This window comes from Sebastes umbrosus, chromosome 4 (assembly GCF_015220745.1).
Source record: "Sebastes umbrosus isolate fSebUmb1 chromosome 4, fSebUmb1.pri, whole genome shotgun sequence".
NCBI lineage: Eukaryota > Metazoa > Chordata > Actinopteri > Perciformes > Sebastidae > Sebastes > Sebastes umbrosus.
In genome coordinates, this window is record NC_051272.1 from 28,224,548 (window position 1) to 28,237,904 (window position 13,357).

At 41.6% G+C, this 13,357-nt stretch overlaps 1 protein-coding gene across 2 annotated transcripts in view; it reads right to left on the bottom strand.

Annotated features, from left to right (window-relative positions):
- The window catches only part of si:ch211-212o1.2 (uncharacterized protein LOC492735 homolog), a 52,231-nt gene extending 43,038 nt beyond the window's left edge, over positions 1-9,193 (bottom strand). The window contains exon 1 of one of the 2 annotated variants that reach the window (XM_037768633.1): positions 8,625-9,193. In XM_037768633.1, coding sequence (XP_037624561.1) covers positions 8,625-8,784 — 160 coding nt within the window. In that variant the 5' untranslated portion in view covers positions 8,785-9,193. The remainder of the gene's footprint in view (positions 1-8,624) is intronic. The other variant, XM_037768632.1, reaches the window with a different exon arrangement.
- Positions 9,194-13,357: the final 4,164 nt, after the last annotated feature.

The window sequence follows — 13,357 nt, forward strand, 5'->3', positions numbered from 1 at the left end:
ATATGGATACTGGTATCAGCTGGGTTCTTTTACCAAAGCGTCTTTTCATTGGAATTTGTTGTCAGTGACAAGGGATCATGAGTCACTAAACACCTGTTACACCCTCAACACTTCTCAAACAGTAGTGATGACAAAGCTCGCCTCACAAATGCCTTAGACTTAACCTTTGCTTAGTACAAGGTAGTCCCAATAAAAACAGTTTGCAGGGAGAAGTCGGTAGATGTTTCAGGGAGATATCTGAGAACCTCATCACACAAAACCAAATCTATCTGCATGGATAACACAAGGGTTAAGTGGGGAAATGACCCTTAACTAACCCTTTAAGAAGGCTTGAGCCACATTCACATTTTTATTGTTTTATAGTTTTTATTGTTTGTATTCTTGGTAATGTTTTACTGTTCGTTATTCATTGTTCAACAGACCAGTCTCAAGTGATTTCTCCCATATTTACTCATGATCTGTTGCCCTACAGTTCTCAAATAACGCTTCACCAAAACTTCAGGTCCAGTGACCGAGTATAAACTTCACTGTTGAGTGTTATTGTGTAACACACCATTTTTGGAGTTCAGCAGTAGAGTCTGTGTTTGCGTCAGAACGCTGCTCATATCGCAGCCTTGTCTGGGCTATTTTTACCCAGAGTCAGTCTGCTAACTAAGCTCCGTGGCCACTAAGTGAGAGAGGATAAAGAATCGGGACCCCAAATGCATGTGTGATCCTCTTAGCCATCAATCAGCGGCGCGCTACACTCAACAACAACAACAGGCTGGCAAAGCAAACACGACCCGAGTTCTCATCAGCGTGTTTAACAGTATGTTCACCATGCGTTTGGTTTATCAAGCTTTCCCTCCTCTTCATCCTCCTCTCATAGTTCATAATAATAATTAAAAGTCTTAAAAAGTGATGATTGTAATAGAAATTAGATCGTGTAAATGTAGCCTATAGGGATGCACCGATCTGACTTTTTCAGTACCGATACGATTCTGATATCTGGGCTTTGGATATCGGCCGATACCGAGTACCGATCAGATACCAGTGTTAAATTAATAAGCTGATTGCCTCACTGTGTGGAAGTGAATGGGGTCATTCTTTTATGTGCAAGGGCAACATCAGGCTTGACTTAAACATTGCTTTCTGAACTTTGTAAAACAAAATGTAACAAACACATACATAGGCTAGATATAAATTAACCGAATTGTTATTTTCTATTAAAATAATAAATCGTACACCAGCAACTTGGTAAAAATCTTCAAAATTAACAGGAATTACAATTCAAGTGTAAACCTTTTAATTGCAGTGACAAACTGGTCAAAACTTAAACAGGAATTCAAATTCCAATATAAAATGTATATGGTATATTAACTACGGCTGTCAATCGATTCAAATCTTTAATCCCAATTAATCGCATGATTGTCCATGATTAATTGCAAATGAATCACACATTTTTTATCTGTTCAAAATGTACCTTAAAAGGGAGATGTGTCAAGTATTTAATACTCGTATCAACATGGGAGTGGGCAAATATGCTTGCTTTATGCAAATGTAAGTATATATGTATTATTGGAAATCAATTAACAACACAAAACAATGACAAATATTGTCCAGAAACCCTCACAGGTACTGCATTTAGCATAAAAAAATATACTAAAATCATAGCAAACTCAAGCCCAACAGACAACAACAGCTGTCAGTGTGTCAGTGTCCTACAAAACGCAAGTTGCGTTAATGCATTTAAGAAATTAGTGGTGTTAAAACAAATTTGCAGTAACGCATTAACTTTGACAGCCCTAATATTAACAGAACTGAATTGAATAGATCAACCCCCATTGTCTCCGATACTCGATCCAGCTATTTGAGTCAGTATCAGCCCGATATCCGATATCAGTATTGGTGCATCCCTAGTAGCCGTTTATGTTTTAATTTAATTGCAGGACATATGATTATAGAATTAATACGCTAGCATGTGATCACTTTGGCAAAGATACTTGTTCTATAAAATTCTTAAATTGGCACATACCTAGCACTAAAACAGATGACAAAGGTGTGAGATATTACCTGTACGGCTGCTACATTTTTCTACATGTGAAGTTGTTTATTCTGACAAACTTCTTCAGCTGTTTAAATCCCTCACTATCAATAGAAGCTGAATGGGAGCAGATCACTCAACTTGCGAGACCAAGATCAAAATCAAGCAAAAACACAGTCGTATCACACTTTGCTAGCTGGCATATATATATATATATATATATATATATATATATGGCATATTTTTTATATTTTCCAAATGCTGCAGTGGCTTCAACAAGAAATGTGCCCTCTTTGACAACACCAGTAAAGTTTTTCATCTTAAAGTTGGGCTGATTGTGAATTGCGGCCAAATCAGTGAGCCAGTACTGAAACCGTCGGTTGTTAAAATGTTTCCATCTCTGATACTGTTATTACTAATGCTCATTAGTTGCTGCTGTGATCTATGAATTAATGAAAACATGCTTCCATACAAACACAAAAACCTGTTGGTCCTGGTCCAACATCTCTCTCGCTCCCTGTCATCAGCTCGTATATCCAACTTTAATTAAGCTAAATGATCAGCCATGCGTGCGCGTCTGCACGTAGACGAGCTTGTCTGTTTACACAAGTGTGTGATGTTTGCGTTGCCTGGCAGTAGAAGAGACCAAATGCCAGAGTGGAGATGGTTATCTCTCTAATGTAACAGCACTGAATAACAAAGTAGATCCAATTCCATTAATGGCGAAGGTGACTCCTTAACTCTAAAAATAGGACTACCTGTCTCACCAGCTTCCACTGAGTGAAGGGTTTGTTCTGCGTTGACCTGCAAGCAGACAGATGTTAAATGAAATTAAAGTATATAAAAAGTCACCAGTCGGGTCAGGAGGCCCTTTTCAGCTCAGGGAGTCGAGGGAGGCGCTACCAGCGTCAGTGGCGTGTGAACGTGAACGCTCTTTGGATTCAGACCTAGTGACACATGTTGTGCCCTCATATGAACTTCACAATAATGCGGTTTTAGAGATGCAGACCTTTCCTTTTCTCTGATCATCATTTCCTATTTTAGGAAGCGTTAACAAGTGGCCAACATGGTCCGTCTAGAGGCAATTAAAATGCTCAGTGAAGTGAGAAGCAGGGCAGATGGTCGGGCAAAATGTGGCACAGTCCAGCTTGATGCACAACTGGTGAGGCAGGTTTTATTCGCTGATGTCTGAGGCCCAGCGAGCCTTCCATCACCACGCTAAAAATCAATGGATCTATATTGATAAAATGGCTCAATTTATATTTGCTGGTTAAATGTTGCTTTCCCTCTCACTATTCTGAAACCCAATGACGGACATTAAATGCCAGAGTTGAGCTGTGATGTCAAACGGCAGCAGAGAGTGACCTGGGACGGATCATGGAGTTAAAGGGATAGTGTGGCTGTTTTGAAGTTGTATGAGGTACTTATCCATAGTCAGTGTATTACCTACAGCAGATGATGGTCGGCACGCCCCCCAGCTTGGAGAAACAGACAGGAGTACCAACACGGAACCAAAGCAATGTCCTGCTGTGGATGGGGCTGGCAGCAAAATCTATTTTAGCCACCTATAAGAAAGGCCCGCTTAAAAAAAATCAATATCAATTTAAGTGTACACTATATTTAGAGTATTTTCGCCTGTTTACCTTGCTGTGAGAGAGCTATACAATCTATTCTATCCTTTGTATAAGCCTGTGGCTTCTTGACCTCTCCTTACACATTTCTTGTTTGTTTTTTTAATTAACTGGATTTTGTGCAGTTTTATATATGTGCTAATAAATAAAATAAAAAATATATATATATATTGTTGGTCTTATTGTGTGACTCTGGTTAGGTCTGATTCGCCAAAATCACACAATGGCAGAAACAAACTAACCGATCTAAATAACGGTAGACCAGCAACCCCCATGTCCTGCGAGGTAAAATGACAGTTTTTTTCAATGGAGTCTGGTGGCTTTGGCGGGAGCATAGATGGATACTACGGCTTCAGTTCCCTGTCGGAAAGGGCTGTCTGACGGCGAGGTAAAGCAGTGAAAATAGTCTAAATATAGTGTTCACTTAAACTGATATTGATTTTTTTTGAAGGTGAGCCTTTCTTTTACGTGGCTAAATTATGTTTTGCTGCTGCCCCCGTCCACAGCAGTACATTGCTTTGGTTCCGTGCGGTAACTCCTGCCTGCTTCTCTAAACTGGGGGCGTGCCGACTGCCATCTACTGTAGGTAATACACTGACTATGGATAAGTATCTCATACAACCCCACTTCAAAACACCCAAACTATCCCTTTAAAATCTTGAAAGCCATGAGCAGCCTGATTACAGAGCAATTCTGGATAAAAGTCACTATGATTGAGACAAAAAGACAACGACTGAAAGAAACACAAAAGAGAGCAGGGAGTGGTTTAGCTGACGGGAAAATATTCTCTTGAAGCTACATTTATTCAACAAGATCACAACGCACGCTACTACATGAGGCCTCAGGGTCATGACACAGAGGCAACAGTTTGTTGTTGCTGGAGACAGGCAATTCAGCCAACAACAACAACAACAACCGCTGTCATTTTATCTAAGTATTTGTAGCCTGTGCACCGGTGCTCCTGAAATTTAGTCTCCAGGGTCCAGACTGCTGCTTAGTTTTTATTCCGCCAGGCAGTTTTCATTCTAGACGCCTAATCAGAAACTTATTTGGACTGGGACGCCAGGTGAATTTAAACTAGCGAGGAAAAAAGAAAACCAGCAACACTCCGGACCCCAAGGGCTGGATTTGAGGATTACTGCTGTAGACTGTGTCACAGACATTGATTTTGTCCCAGGACTAAACGTCTCTCTGAGCTGAAGGCAACAACTTCACTCGCATTTAAAAAACTTAAATCCTGTGGGAGTACGGGCCTTTACCTGCTAATGCTAGGGGCATTTTAAACATATGTGCACTTGACTGGGTTTGGCCTTTAAGACCCAATCTGTTCTCCAAATGTCAAACGGGTGTGTGCAGTAATTCATTATCGTACTTCCATATCAGTGTACTTCCATAAAGTCTGGGGACTTGCGAGAGACATATTCAACAGAGAATAATCACAATTTAAGCAGCAAAGGCTGAGATATCCTGACTTTTAATTCACAGTACGGGTCAAGCGCCAAAAACACTGGATTCGACATTTCCCATGATGGTAAATGGTAAATGGACTTGGACTTATATAGCGCTTTTCTAGTCTTCCGACCACTCAAAGCGCTTTACACTACATGTCAGTATTCACCCATTTATACACTGATGGCAGAGGCTACTAAGGTGCCAACTTTGCCCATCAGGATTTAATCTAAATACTCATTCACACACCGATGGCTATGCCTCCGGGAGCAATTTGGGGTTAAGTGTCTTGCTCAAGGACACATCGACATGTGACCCGGAGCAGCCGGGGATCGAACCACCGACCTTCCGATTGGTGGACAACCTGCTCTACCCTCTGAGCCACAGCCGCCCGTGATGATGCATCTCTTCTCAATAGCATTGTTTGTTAGAACCTCCAGAGCCACAGAAGACATTATGCAGCAGCTTTTACAGGCTTAGTAGTCCGTGATGAGATCTTGATGTGTAAAACCTGTTGAGTGGCCCTTCAACAAAAGGGTCCCCCTACTAAAACAAATAAAATAAATGTATTTATAAGGGCTGTCAAAGTTAATGTGATAATAACGTGATAACGAAAATTTGTTTTAAAGCCAATAATTTCTTTAACCCATTAATGCAACTTGCGAGTCTTAGGTTGTAACGCTCCAAACTTATGCTAAATTTTGGCAAGGAAAAACTGGCATGGCCATTTTCAAAAGGGTCCCTTGACCTCTGACCTCAAGATATGTAAATGAAAATGGGTTCTATGGGTACCCACGAGTCTCCCCTTTACAGACATGCCCACTTTATGATAATCACATGCAGTTTGGGGCAAGTCATAGTCAAGTCAGCACACTGACACTCTGACAGCTGTTGTTGCCTGTTGGGCTGCAGTTTGCCATGTTATGATTTGAGCATATTTTTAATGCTAAATGCATAACTGTGAGGGTTTCTGGACAATATCTGTCATTGCTTTGTGTTGTTAATTGATTTCCAATAATAAATATATACATACATTTGCATAAAACAAGCATATTTACCCACTCCCATGTTGATAAGAGTATTAAATACTTGCCAAATCTCCCTTCCGGGTACATTTTGAACAGATAAAAAATATGTGATTAATTTGTGATTAATCGTGATTAAATATCTTTATTGATTGACAGCCCTATTTTTTGCATACAAACATGCACTGCCACTGTTATTATATATTTTCTGCTGCTGTTAAAAGTTTGTTTACATCAATAAAATGTGTTAACAGACCTACAGCAAAGGCCAGAGTTTTCTGGAAAGCTTTGTAAAATCTCCCCAAATTTGGACAATAGACATTAAAAAAAACCTGTACCGGGTTTAGTAAAACTGTTCAATTACATATATAAATATCCTTGTAATTAATATTTTTTGGGGTCTTTAATGCCTTCATTAGAGAGCTGTCGGTAACCTGCAGATGACAGGAAATAAGGTGAGAAAGATGGGGAATGGCATGCAACAAAGGTTGCGGTTCATGGTCTTCGCCCTAACCCCTATCAGGGTCTCTGTAAGTATGTTTACAAATAGGCCTACACCCTAAGACTCTGTGTGTCTAAAGTCAGAAACTGATTCTGAACATCGAATTGTACAGTAGTTTCTAGGCATGTAGACAGACCTAAAGCTGGAGAAGGCAGGTTGGAGCAAATATGATTAAAAAAAAAGTTATTTTTATAAAACGGTCACTATATCCTGACAGTAGTGCATGAGACAGGTAATCTGAAAAAAAATCATGTGCCTCTGTGTCCTCCGTTGCTCCTAATGGCATCAACAAGATTTCACAGACCGGAGGAAAACAACCAATCAGAGCAGAGCTGGAGCCTTGCCATCTATAGGCAGCTGTCAATCACTCGTGAACTCCGATCAAACGGTCAAACTAGGCAGCGCTGATCAAATATGAATCAATATTCTGTTACTGTAATGCCTATTTCTCTCATAATATGTTTTCAGAAACTTTTTTTTTGTAACCCAGCAGCCATGTTGAGATCAAGTGGAGGAAGTACCCAAGCACCGCCCACCAGCCGGAGCAAACTTTCTCATTTTACAGCTAAACAGTACACTACAAGATGATTCTGAAAACATTTAACGCGAGAAATAGACATTACAGTAACAGAATGGAGTTTACGAGTGATTGACAGCTAACTCCGTTGAATGAACAGCCAATAGGAACGCTCTCTCTCTCTGAAATGACCTGTGATTGGCCAAAGTCTCCCGTCACAGGCTAGATTTTGTAAAGCTTGAAAACAGAGCCATGGGGAGGGGCAGAAGTCTAGTTTTCTCTCAGAACACTTAAATTACAATATGCTGAAAGCAGTGGCGGCCGGCCAATAGAGGGCCACGGGGCCTGGCCCCACCCACCTTGAGCCACCAAAAAAAAAAAAAAAAAATTATAAAATTATTAATTATAAAAATTCTAAAAATTATAAAAATTGTCAATATGTGTGTTTTTGACCTATGGAATATACCCGTAATATTTGTAAAATAGGATAACTGCGCCAAATATCTGCTTTCCTCTTTGAACTCTCTGCTAGTGCACCTCTCAGCTGCTCTGCTGCACGTGCACTTTCTGGGGCCAAATGGATTTGGCCCAAGGAAGGCGGGTCTAATAAGCAGTACAGCCAATCACTGATTAAAGATATATGATTACAAGCATGAATGACATACAATTCATCCAATCAGCGCCGTAAAAAAGACTTCCGGGAGGGCCAAACTGATTTGGCCCATGGTGTGTGCGCGCACGTGTGTCTCTCTCTGTTCTCGTCAGGGCTCATGTCAGTTCTCGCGTGATCTTGTCTTCTCGTCTCTTGCTTCTCTCCACTTCTCTTCTCTCACAGCCCATTTTAACGGCATGACAATGGAACAGCCAAGCACTAGTAGCGCTTTTTGATACCTTTTTTTGCATTGAATCGTACTAGGATGTTTGTTGAAATTGATTGGCCCTACCCAAAAAAAAATCCACCAGCCGCCACTGGCTGAAAGGTTATTATGGAATTTTTGCCCAATGATGCCAAAAACATTCTGCCTACTGAAGCTTTAACTTGGGTACAATTCCCTTTGGGGTCCACTCTGAGTTAAAAGAGAAAGTGATGTTTAAAATGTTGTATTTTGCTTAGTGTTATTATACAGTGTGGACACAGTCTATCAGATATCAATAACCAAAACATATTAGGGACAAACATGCTTTTCAGTGAGCTGCAGACTGAAACATGTGGTCCATGTATCTGCAGACAGCAGGCCTTCACACTGTTGAATGCAGATTACATGACAGAATGTATAGCCATAATAAGATTGTAGTCATAAATGACATATCAGCCTATAGACAGCCTATTCACAGTGTCTCCATCATCATCATCATCATCACCATCATCATCATCATCATGTCGCACTGTGCCTCTTAAAGGCCTCTGTTAACATCTCTCATTCTCAGCCACGTTACCGACAAAACAACAACACAACCGACTACAATCCGTCCTCACCGGGAGAGTAGAGCCTGGCCAGCTGTCTGGCTCCCGCGTGCTGCGGTCCCCAGCGAGGCTCCGCGCTGCGTGCAGCCGCCCCGTGCTCGTTCCCGTTCGGATCCTCCTCCGCCATGGACCGGTACCTGATGTCGGTCTCGGAGAGCAGCGACGCCGCCATAGTAGCTCCTCCTGCCGCCGCTCCGGTCCGCTGCACTGCGCGGGCTTTAAGACATCAATTATAGATCTGTGCCGGTCAATCAATAGCTGGTTTGTGTCCCGGGCCTCCGGTATGTGTTGTTGTTGTGTCTGGATGGATGGATGAGGAGGAGGAGGAGGAGGAGGAGGAGGAGGAGGAGGCTGGAGCGACTGATACTGCTGGATGGATCAGGTACCGGAGCAGCCTCATACCACCCGGAAACACACGGACGGAGCTGCGCTGACACACAGACCTACTTCACAGTAGTCTCTGTCATGCACCAGACATCTCGCATAATGTGTGTTTGACAACATTAAAACACGTGAAGTTGTTTATACAGCGCGGCTCTTACCGCGCAGGTTAACCTGCAGCTCAACTGAGCTGCGTTCAGGGACCGTCTGCATCATCTGCTCTTCTGAGAAATAGTGGAAGTGGTAGCCTATACCTACAAATCTGTTTCTGGTGCGTGTGTTTGTGTGTGTGTGTGTGTGTGTGTAAGTGAGAATGGTTTGTCTGTCCCTTATACACAACAATAGAGACATTGAACAATAAAATCAGGACACTTTAGTGCACTTTAAACAGCTAGTGGAATCATCTGCTGCAGAAACTTGTAAATTCCCAGTTCCTTAGTTAGTAGTAGGCCTAGGGGTTAGGACAGGTAGCCTATGGGTTAGGACAGGTAGCCTATGGGTTAGGACAGGTAGCCTATGGGTTAGGACAGGTAGCCTATGGGTTAGGACAGGTAGCCTACTTGTGGTAAAAAAGTAACAGAATGAATGTGTAAAAAAAAAAAAAAAAAACTTTAACTAAATTAAATGTGTGGCTTAAAGGGACTATTTGTAACTTTCAGAATTGCTTGTTAACAGCGACACCCTGTGGCCGTTAAGTCAACGAAAGTCAGCGTCGGGCTCGCGCTTGTGCTCGCTCTAAATAGACATGAACGAGCATCGCTCAAAACAGTGAGGCGACACACGTCAACTAAAACCACAATATCACTCTATATTTCACCTGCTTGGCAGTAATATTAGCTGACCAGACGAAGGTCTCTCCATGAATCAATGCTGATCCTAGTGTTGGCTTTTCCTGCTTCGCCTCCCGACCGCGCACGCCTGGAGGGAGACACTGGCACCCGGTCGGAGACGATAACATTTCTCGCTGCGGAGCCCCGACACTTCACAAGTTGCGGAAAACCTCTGTTGGTCTGGAGGAGCTGCAGCAGTTATTTTTTGCACAAACGTCCACTGTACATTCACTAGATATTTTCAGAGCTACTAACTCTTCTGCAGTGTGGAGTGTGCGCACATGCACGTGAGGTGGAGCTAGCTGAGTGAAGGCAAGCAGGCAGAGGAGCAGAGTACAGCAGAGACTACGGCCACACGCGAGCGCGTATATGCCAGCGCGCATGGGACACCGACCCGGGTGATTTATACGTGTAAGAAGTTACAAACAGTCGCTTTAAGTGATATTTAAATACTGTTAAACTATCAAAATGCTCAATATACGGAGAAATAAACACAGCTCGTATTCAGAAATTGTACGTTTGAAACAAGCCGCTAGGATTTCTGTCCATTTGTGATGTCACAAAAATACAATATTTAGACCATTACACTGTTTTAAACGTAAACATTCTAAACGTGTCCCAGTTTATTTCCTGTTGCAGTGGATGTGAATGACATCAGCTGACAGGAAGTAAACATGGACCCAAATTGTTGCCTAGCAACGCAATTCCATTGCGATTCCGTTGAAATGTGCTAAAACGAAGCGTTTCAGACAGAGGGTAAATACAGGTATATTCAGGCAGACAGTATGAGGAAAATAAAGGTTTTTTAAACATTACAGCAGGTAAACATGTTCTAGTAGAAACACAAAATACAAGAATGAACCTGAAAATGAGCACAATAGGGGACCTTTAAACAGCTAGTGGAATCATCTGCTGCAGCACTTGTTAATTCCCAGTTCCAAGTTAGTTAGGCCTATAGGTTAGGACAGGTAGCCTACTTGTGGTAAAAAGTAACAAAATGAATGTGTAAAAAGAAAAAATGTATGCCATCTTTGTAATGTAAAATTCAGTTTATGTTGGTTAATTAAATGTGTGGCTTAATTCAATCGTTCAATGTAGGATTTAGTGGCATCTAGTGGTGAGGTTGCAGATTGCAACCCTCCCTTTCTAAGCGTGTCGTAGAACTACGGTGGCCTTAAGGTAACGTAAAAATGCGAAAGGCCCTCTCTAGAGCCAGTGTTTGGTTTGTTAGAAACATGGCGGTGCAACATGGCGGACTCTGTGAAAAGGACCGCTCCCTATGTAGATATGAAGGGCTCATTCTAAGCTAACGAAAGCACAATTATTCTTAGTTTTCAGGTGATTATACACGAATGAAAACATAGTTATGAATATTACATTCCATTTCTGTCGATAGGGCCCCGTAAATCCTACACACTGGACCTTTAATAGAACAAATGTTACTGTATTATATGAACCTAAAGACTTTATGTTTTAAGTGTCAGTCATGCAGAACGTTTTGCAGATGCAGTCGCTGCAGAAAACCTTGAAACCAGTGGATTTATACTCAAGACATACTGAGCCTACAGGGGAAAAGTTTTACTTCTCCGGTAATACACAAGCAAGTCAACAGCCTTCTGGTGGGGAGGCTCTCAGCAGCTGCAGAAACTCAGCTGCCCAGACACATGATTGGATACTGCTGAATCTGTGACTGAATCCAGCTGCAGTTTCAGTTCTGAATCAGATCCTTGGCTGCTAAACTTTCTCAACTTTTTTTTATTTTTGGCCTCTATTTTCAGACTTTCATTGTGCATAATGAATTATAAGGACATTTAGGTTATTAGATTTTCTTGTTTTGAGTACACACCTTTAACATTGTATTTGTGGTATTGCAGGATTCATCATAACATATATATTTTTGGACAAACTAAACACTGATTCTAGAGAGGGCAATTCACGTTTTTCGCGTCGGCCACCATCGTTCTTCTACACGCTTGGCACACGGGAGAAGTTTCAGTTGGTTGCAATCTGCAACTTCACCACTAGATCACGCCAAATCCTACAAACTAACGGAACCTTAAAGTGATAGTTTTAGCCATGCAGACGACGAATCCTTAAGTGGTCCCCTGACTTTTCAAACATTAATGTTTCCCAGAGGATGAATTCTAATTGGTGATCTTCTAGCGTCACCAGCACGTCAAACTTTTGACTTATCCAGAGAAACATCTTGAATATTTGGTAGCCTACAGACATCCGTGGCTCCCAGACGATGAATCCTACTGACTTTGGTGACTTTTCTTCTATTGCCACCACGAGGACTACCTTTGTGGTTTTTAGTGAAGTGTCTCAACAACTATTGGCTGGATTGACATAAAACAAATTGGTACAGACATGTGGATGATTTGTAATCAGTTTGGTGATCCCCTAACCTTTTATTTACTGCCACTATCAGGTCAAAATGTCAGTTTGTCCAATCATTTGGTTTCTGACAAAATACTTTGGCTAAAGACTATGGTGACTAGACGTCCCGGTTTGTTCGGGGATTGTCCTGGTTTCATGCTGGGTGGCCCAAGACTTCACAAATATCTCTAAAACACTGAAATATCCTGGTTTTCAACATTCACTTCCAAATTGTTCCTGAAATAATAGGCTAATGATAATTTAATGCCTGTTTTCAGTACTTACATAGATGTTTATCATGTTCTGTCCCACTCATTATTACCTTAACCAATATAAAAACAAACTATGCACCACACGTCTGAATTCAACATTCATTTGTCTGTACACATGCCAATCAATCAATGTGTCGTTGTCAAGGCTGTTGCTACGACGCTTGTGGCTCTTTCAAACATCATGACAGAACCCGTCATGCCGAGAAAGAGAAAGTCTCACTTTTCTAAAGAGCTCTAGGAGGCTTAAGGGCCTTTCACACAGAACATGACAACGACACCACTGCACTCTGAAACCCATTATTTCCAATGGCTTGTGCACACACTTCAAGAGCACATTTTTGGTCGTGCACGGTGGAAATGCGGTGGAAAAGATCATATCAAGACGGATAGCTGGCAGAGAACGTGTCACAATCGTCCATTTAGACGGAAGCCTGCGCTTGTGCACGCTGACAAATACATGTCTTATGTTTTGAATGATGACATTAAAATATGTTGTATTACACTAATGCAATCCTTGTGTTTTGTGTTTACTAGTGTTATCATAGAGTTTTCAAATAAACTATAATTTGGTGGATTTTAGGAGACAAAATCTGTGAGGCGCTGTCCATGGTGCTGAATGGTGAGCTCAGTAGGTGTGCTAAGTGCTGAAATAACTGTCCCCCATGCTGATGAAAACGCCTATAGTGTGTGCATAAGTGTATACATGTGCACATGCATGAACGTGCTGTACATTATTAAGGGTCCTGGTTTGTGGGTTTGAGAATATGGTCACCCTATTTAAGACTAAAGAAGGACATTCCTATCAGCTGAACTTTGTATTTTGATCCACTAAATCTTGCATTCATCAGGTGGCCATCTTCAATGGGATGTTTATGATGCTCTG